Below are 8,404 nucleotides of genomic sequence, written 5' to 3' on the forward strand. Positions count from 1 at the left end.
TTCGTTCTTGCTTATTTTTTTAATAGCTATGTGTTTCTAGACCTAGTAACATTCCTGGTAACTTACTTAAACATTTTAGTGTGTTATCTTTCATATCTACCATAAATTCATTATTTCTTCTTCTTTTTCCTTTAATGTAGGTTATAAATTCTTTTTTTCTACTCAGAAATTCATTTTGTGTAGAATACCTTCATGTACCTTTAAATTTGTTCTCTCTACTGATTTTATTTTAGAGTTCTAAATCTTCCCCCTTATAATAGTGTATGAAAATTTACTGGATTCCAATTGCATTTGTTTAACCTACAAATATGAAGGTATTTAGGCATAAGTTTTAAGAAAATTTAAAGGTTCCTTTAAAAACAATCTCCTTATACCTACTACCTATGTTTTAATTTAAAAGAAAGCATATTAGCTACAATAAAACTATTCATGGATAGTACATATACAGTAAGTTTTACATTGTTCTAAATAAGCACATGCTCTTAAGAACCAAATAAAATGCATGTCATGTATGCTGATGTGTATGTGGAAAGAGTTTGTTCATATTCCCTTTCCTAATCAGTCCAGCTTTACTCTGTCATAGAGCTCACATTGCAATCTATATCCATATCTGTCTTGGACTCTCATATATCAATGAATCAAAGAAGCCACTTCTCTTCCAGCAAAAGGAGGAGGAATAGCAATGGTTCTTCTCTGGAGGGATTATGAAAAATAATTAAAGAAATAAGTAGCTGCAAATAACATAAAAATAAGCACAAGACTCATTTTTTTCTTCCATGATCAGCAAGTACACTGTGGGCTAACGAGAACCCAAAGAGTATGTTATGTAGCCTTAAGGATACAAAGAGTTCACTGGAATTGTGTGGACTTGATCAACTTTGGTTGCCCAAAAGGATGTTCATTTTCCTGCTCAATAACAATTGTTCTACAGAGTTATAAGAATGTTCATTTCTGAAGCTGTGTAATATGATTTCTATTTTTTAGTCAATAGCTGTCCTCCTTCTAACTTTATACTAGGCACTCCCCATCTCATTTAATTATCTCTAATATTTTATAATAAAAGAAACTATATGTATCCCTTGATGGGGATTGCTTGAGTGGGTAAGGAAAGCCTTTGGGCTAATGTTTGTGAGAGGCTGTTTTGTCCATGGCAATTTTCAGCAAAAGATTAGGAAGAAAGATAATGGCAAGAAAAGGTGAATTAAACTATTATTATTATTTTTTAAAATTCCTGGGTGCAAGGGGAAGGAGAAAAAGTTAGCTGAAAACAGTATGTTGTCAAATTCAGATTTATTTCACTGAAATTATGACTCAATTTATAATTCTTTTACTTCATTTTTAATTTACTTTTAATTTAATCCAGATGATGAGTCCTGGGCATTCCATTCTTTACCACCTGGATAATGGCACTGAATGCCATTATTTAAGAATCATCCTTTTAACCCTATAAAGCTGAAAAAATATATGCTGGAAAAAGATTTGTCCACTTCAAGTTAGGCATAATTTATTAGCTTACTAAGTAATAAAATGAAGAGAAAAAAAATAGCTCATTTTTTTCTTTTATTTTCAGAAAAACATTCTGAAATTTAAAAACATGAAATCCATATCTTACTTAAATTGCTTTGCCCAATTCCCAAGCATTCTGGTATTCTATACGCCAAAATTAGGTCAATACTAGCCATAATGTGGGTGAGAATATTTGTGATAGCTGTTTTAAGTTTTTTGGGGATGACATCTTTAGTGAATTTCATTTTTTTAGATTTATAAATTGTTTTAATATTGAGTTCTTTATAAACAAATTCTTTGAGCTCAAAAATAGCACGTTTGATTACCCTGCATGGTATTGTTTGTCTCTGTCTATTTTCTGGTTGAATTCAACTGACGTCTGTGCATTTTTTCATAAAAGGATATGAAAAATCCCGAAGCTTAAACAACATAGCGGGCTTGGCAGGCAATGCTCTGAGGCTCTCTCCAGTAACATCACCCTACAACTCTCCTTGTCCTCTGAGGCGCTCTCGATCTCCCATCCCATCTATCTTGTAAACCAAACTGCATCAGTCAGATAAATTGTATTAACTCAAGTACTGTTTACCCCATAATGGAAATAATTAAATGTAGAGTTACTTCAGGTTCCATTAATACAGTGTAAGTCCTGCATGATACTACTATTTGAATTCAGAAATGCCACTTGAGTAGCTAACAAATCTTATTCTGGCTTCAAAGATTATCTAAAGTAGTGCTACTACTTCTCCATATTAATTGCCCTGATTTCTGTTTGCAATAAAATGACAGCTAGTGTCAGATATTGGCCAGTATACTAATACATAAACATATTTCAGGGAGATATATTTAAAACAGTGTGCATCCAAATGCCAACCACTTCACTGGAACTTCATTTCTTGTGACTCTAAATCATTCTGAAGATGTCTGGGATCCTATCTCGATTGCACAAAATAATGACTCTGGTCAGCTCATATGCATGGACCATCTTGTCTCTATCATCTGAAAGCAGTGTTGCAGTTTGGGAACTGTGGATGGCTCAGGATATGTGTACGTTCATCGAACCATCCTCCTGATATGAAATCACTCACTGATCGACTGTTCTGCATGGATTGTGGGACAAGGAGGGTGAATTTTTCCTTGATGTTTCTTTTCTCCGTATTCTTTGATAAAAATATTTGTTTAAAATAGCTTAAGTTCTTAATTGATTGACTTCAAAAGTGCTATATTGGAGTTCTGAATGTCTTTGGTTGTTTGTACACAGATAACTGCAAAGAGGTTGTCATTACTGGTTACACGCAAGCTGAGGCCAGATCTCTTACTTAATGACTTGGGGAAGGCACAAAACATGAGAGAAAGGTAACTGCCAACCAGGCTTGCATTGTTTAGTCAGGAATTACTGCTTGGTACTGGAGTCATTTTCTTTTCTTTTTTTTCCTGTCCCAGAATTTGTCATCATTTTCAGAGACAGAGTGCCAAATATCACCCAAAGCTCTCGTGTCTTTTGGCCCCTTCCTTTATTTTTACTTATTAATTTTTGTGCAAATGTCAAAGGTCACTGGTGTTCACAGGAGGCTTTTTTGACTAGCCTTAAAATTCTGAATCAAAGGACTAATCAGATTTTCATGCAGTGTTTAATCAGGTGCTTTGTCTTGTATGTTGTTTCCGTCTGTCTTAGCTCCCTGTCCTAACTGTATTTGCCATCTGTCTCCATGAATTGTAGAAATGCCTTGAGAAAGTGTTCATGATTTCAGTAGTGGATCCCTCATCCTGTCTCCCTGTCTCCTTTGCTATTTGGAGCAGCCTCTCTGCTTTGTGTACAAATTAACGATGCCCTGTAAACTACCTAAGCTAATCGCACTGTGAAAATTTTCGACAAGCAGGATTTAAGCAGCAATCTCACCACAGCACTTGGTTGCCTGCTGCAGTGTCAGTTTCTACTACCTAGCAACCAGCATTCGTCACTACACGCCAACAAAATCCCTAGGGAGTCTTAGTCTGAGTAGAAGAAAGTCTGTTTACACATCCCTACCAAATGCAATAGCACTAGTGTGTCTGGTGTATCGGGCATGTGAGGGAAGAAAATGCCATAAGATAAACTGAGAAATTAAAAAAAAATATTTTTAAGGCACTTAGGATCCTTGAGATTATAGAGTAATTCCTAATTCTCATGGTTATTTTTTGATAGGAAGACAACTGTCATTTTTATTATTGGCCAAGAAATATCTATTATTCTATATCCCTGAGACCTACAGCATGACCTGCATGTCAGAGATCTTGTACAACAATGTATTTACCCAGACGAAATATCTATATTTAGAGATACTATGATCATTTTGATAAAAACCATACATAGAGTGTTGTAATTACCCACAGATTTATGGTAAAGGAATTAATACGCTGTCTGGTGCTGCTGTTATTGACTGCAGTGTTGTACAGAATTTATCATGGATTTTTGACTGCTGAAAAAGGGACAGTGGAATTTAGCCATACCAAGGATTGTACTGGAAACAGGCTTCTGCTGCAGCATGTGCCCTGATGTGACCAAGTTATACGTGGAGGAGGTCCTCGCTTCTTCACGAGGCTATTAAAGCTTATAAAAGGACTGTGGCTGGAACTCATCTGGTGCTCCCCATATGAGTATTCTGCTTGTAGGACTGACCAGTGTCCATGAAACAACTGTAAATACCAACACGTATGCATGGGTCAATGCCCTTGGCCATCCCACGTCAAGGGAAGCCAAACTCATGATCAACATCTTTGAAGCTTCAAGTAAAGCCCATGCTGCTTTGAATTACTCCTCATGGGCCTGCTATAGGTTGTGCTGTGAATTATACAAGGCAGTAATACTGATTTAGTATAGGTCTGTTTTAATTTCTCTTATTTCTACTGTATGGGTTGGATTCATAAGCATTGACTATATTGTTCTCTTATAAACCTCTTATGTTATCAGCTTGTCAATTATGTTGCAACCTTTTTACTTGTCTATTTATCAAAACTGACCTATTTTTAATCACATATTTGTTTCATTCTGGAAAATTGTTATGGCTTAAAAGAAATTCATGAACAGTATTCGTAGTTTTAAGTCTTTTGTCGTTGTTACCTCAATTATAAATATTAAGAAATATAAAATTCTGGCAATGAAAGTATTTTTTTATTAAATGATCAAGGAACAATGTCAGTATATAGCAGTATATTAATCAAATTATATCGTAAAATGTATATTTTGCATAAAAGAGATATTCTTCAATCAATTAATTTTTGTGAGTTTTGTGGCAAATGAAGCTTGTACTTGTCTTTAAAACTGTTGCAGTTGAAACTATATAAGAATTTTTCATCTTGCTTAATCAATATTTCTGGACTCTATTAGTTCCCCTGGGATTCTGAATATAATATATAACCTAACTATGACCCCCTGTATCGTGGACCTTTTGTGAACATTTCAAGATGCATGCACAACCTTGGTGATAACCGATGGACATGTAACTAACTGAAATGAAGAATAAAAGGCAAATGAACTGGGGATGAACTTGAATTTATCTGATTAAATTATTCATATTCTTTCCTTGGCTTCTTTCTTTGTGTTGCAGTTTTCACAGGCTTTACTATTTTTATGTTTTATGGCACCATAACAGACACTCATACATAATAAAGAATTTGTGATGAAAGAATTTCATGCAGCCCTCACTTTCATTCAAGTCTTAGATGTACAGCCAGTGCTTTCCTCTTCCTTTTCCTCCTCTTGCTTGGCTTGCCTAATTTCTCTCTCAATTCTCAGGTTGTAAAACTATTACTTCTTATGCTCTCCAATATTTAGATGGCATTTTATAATTAATAATAAACTTTTACTTAATTTTCCCAACTTAATCATCACTATTCTAGAGCCAAATATTTTTGCTTTCATCTTATTGTTAGTAAAGTTAAGGCTCAGGAGGCAGCACTGTTTATTTATGTGTTTGCCACAGATAATTGTCCCTGCCATAGTTTCTTATGATTTAAATATTTACCTAGCTTCTTGTTGTAAATACTCCGTCATACAGATGGCTTCTGTCTCAGCTTTGGGATATGAACCTCTGTTTCAGCCACATATCACACATAGGTGGACTTCTATTTATATTGTGAGGATACGTGTATATTTGCCTTTTGAAATTCTTTGAAAACATCCAGGAGTAGGAGAAGAATACAATGAAAGAGAAAAAATGTCAAAACCAAGCCTTTCCTGGAACATCAGCAAGATTTTTCTTTATCTAAAAATGTTCAGTGTTGATTATTAAGATACTATTTTTAAAAACTGAGATTAGAGGGCTGGGGATGTGGCTCAAGCGGTAGTGCGCTTGCCTGGCATGCGTGTGGCCCGGGTTCGATCCTCAGCACCACATACAAAACAAAGATGTTGTGTCCGCTAATAACTAAAAAATAAATATTAAAATTGTCTGTCTCTCTCCCTCTTTCACTCTCTCTTTAAAAAAAAAAAACAAAACTGAGATTAGAAAAGGGAATATGTCCAAATATAATTACTTATACATTGTTTCTAATGATGGTGTCAAGTAGGATTTACTCTCAGAAGGAAAAATATCTAGGAAAGGGAATGAAGGCATTTGAATAGATGATAATTGCTCTCAAATTTTGATTAAAAATCAGGACTTAATAGTCATGACTGAAAAACGAAGACATTCATTTTGTCTTTGAAATAAATCACAAGACAGACTAATAGACTAGCTATAGTGAACTTATCTTAGAAAGACAATGAATATGTTAACAGACTATTTTACAGGGTCTCCAGAGAATTCACTACATACTTAAAAACATTTAGAGATAGCTGAATCCATTAAAGTATTGAAATTCCTAGGAGTTTAAAATGACTAAAATATGTGGTTAAAAAGATATCCTTACTTAAAAAAAGTTCTTTCCCTTTTTTATTCCCAATTTCTAGAGCCCAAATTTAATTATCTACATGATTAAGCATTATTAAATGATAGATCTATACTAATTTTCTCTAACATAGTTCAGAATCCTTAATATTGTTTTAAAATTATATTATTTCCCATTCTCTCTTACACTAACTTTATTTTGAAGATATGTTTCATTATTATCTAATATTAAATGATGTAATTTAGTGTCACATTCTTTCTTTTATTATTCATCACTGTGCAAGTGACTGATGACTAAATATGCAATTTGAACATTAAGATTTTCAAAAAAATCTGACCATCTTCATTGAGAATCCCAGGCAGCCTAACATTTACTTTTTTTCCCTCCTAACATTCACTTTTTAAAATACAATTTAGTTTCTAAAGTAGTTTCAGTTTCACAACAAAATTGAACAGAAGATATACAGAGTTTCATTGTATCCTTGCCCCATACATGAACTTCTTTCCCCAATATGAATATCCCACACTACAATAGTACATCTAATGCAATGCAATGAACCTGCTCTTATACATTGTTGCATTTGAAGTCCACAGTTTATGTACACTGTAGATGTTTTACATTTTATGGAATGTCCTATCAAAACTTATGGTTTGTTTCCCAGGGCAACAATGTCCATAGGTGAGGCCTTTGGGAAGATATTGGATCATGAGGCACCTATTTCATCAATGGATTAATCCATCCAGGGGAATAGACTACTGGGGGTAAGGGGGTGGTATTTAGGCACATGGAACATAATTGGAAGAATTAGATCACTTCTTATATACATATTTATGTATGTGTGTATGTGTGAGTGTGTGTGTGTGTGTGAGTGTGTGTTTGTGTGTTTTGTATGTGTATGGAAGAAGGGGAGAGATGAGAGATAAAGATATTTATTTTACAGAATTATTCATGTTGCAGTTTGATCTATAAATGATCCCTGAAAACCTCATATTTTGAAAGCATGATCTCCAGTACAGGAAGGCTCAGAAGTAGGAGTTTTAGGCAATGATGACAACTATAACTTCATCAGTGGATTAATCCACTTGGTGGATTAATAGTTTGAATGAACTACAGGGTGGTAGTCCACTGGGGGTGTGTTCTTGGGAGATTATATTTTGTTCCTGGTTCTTTGCACGTAAGTCCTTTCCTCACCTTCCACCATCCTCTCTCTTTCTCTGCTTCTTGGCTGCCAACAGCTGGGAAGCTTTCCTCCATCATGCCCTTCCACCATGATATTCTGTCTGATGTCAGACCCAGGGAAATGGAGTCAACCAACCACAAACTAAGATCTCTGAAACTGTGAGCCCCAAAGAAATATTTTCAAGTTGTCAGGTATTTTGGTCACAGCAATGAAAAGCTGATTAATACAGCTCATGAAATTATGGAGCTGTTATCTGCAAGATGGAGATCCAGGAAACTGGCAGTGTATTTCCAGTTTGGGTGTGAAGGTCTGAGCAAGAAAAATTGGTAGTATAAGTTCTAGTCCAAGTCAGAAGGCTTTAAGACTGGAATGTTGATGCTGTAAATTTCAGGCCAAATCCAAAGACCTGAGAGCCAGTTATGCTTGTGATTCAAGTCCCAGCCTAAGTGCAGGAGAAGACTGATATCCCAAATGAAACCGTCAGCCAGACAGATTGAATCGTTCCTTTCTCTACCTTTTGGTTCCATTCAAGCACTCAACAGATTGAATTATACCCACCCACATTGGGGAGGGCAATCTGCTTTATTCAGTCTACTGATTCAATGTTAATCTCTTTCAGAAATACCCTCAGAGAAACATCTAGAGAAAATGTTTAATCACATTTCTGGCCTAGTCAAATTGACACATAAAATCACATGTCCGTCCAATCCTTGTTACCTTCACACCCAGAAGCATCTCCACAAGTCATACTTAATTTATAAACAAGGACGATACAAAGATCATAATTCTGATTAACATAATGAAAATGAACATCTGTAACCACAGATTCCACAACTGTAGGTTCAACCAACC

At 35.1% G+C, this 8,404-nt stretch overlaps 1 protein-coding gene across 7 annotated transcripts in view; it reads left to right on the top strand.

Moving 5' to 3' along the window:
- The window catches only part of Kcnc2 (potassium voltage-gated channel subfamily C member 2), a 189,174-nt gene extending 185,135 nt beyond the window's left edge, over positions 1 to 4,039 (top strand). For 4 of the 7 annotated variants that reach the window (XM_027928281.3, XM_071609158.1, XM_071609159.1 and 1 more), the window contains one exon: positions 1,907 to 2,043. In XM_027928281.3, the coding sequence (XP_027784082.1) occupies positions 1,907 to 2,043 (137 nt within the window). Of the gene's footprint in view, positions 1 to 1,906; positions 2,044 to 2,764; positions 2,827 to 3,929 lie in introns of those variants that run through there. The other 3 variants (XM_027928295.2, XM_027928312.3, XM_027928287.3) reach the window with 2 other exon arrangements.
- The last annotated feature ends 4,365 nt before the right edge of the window (positions 4,040 to 8,404 follow it).

This window comes from Marmota flaviventris, chromosome 3 (genome assembly GCF_047511675.1).
Source record: "Marmota flaviventris isolate mMarFla1 chromosome 3, mMarFla1.hap1, whole genome shotgun sequence".
In the NCBI taxonomy this organism is placed as follows: Eukaryota; Metazoa; Chordata; class Mammalia; order Rodentia; family Sciuridae; genus Marmota; species Marmota flaviventris.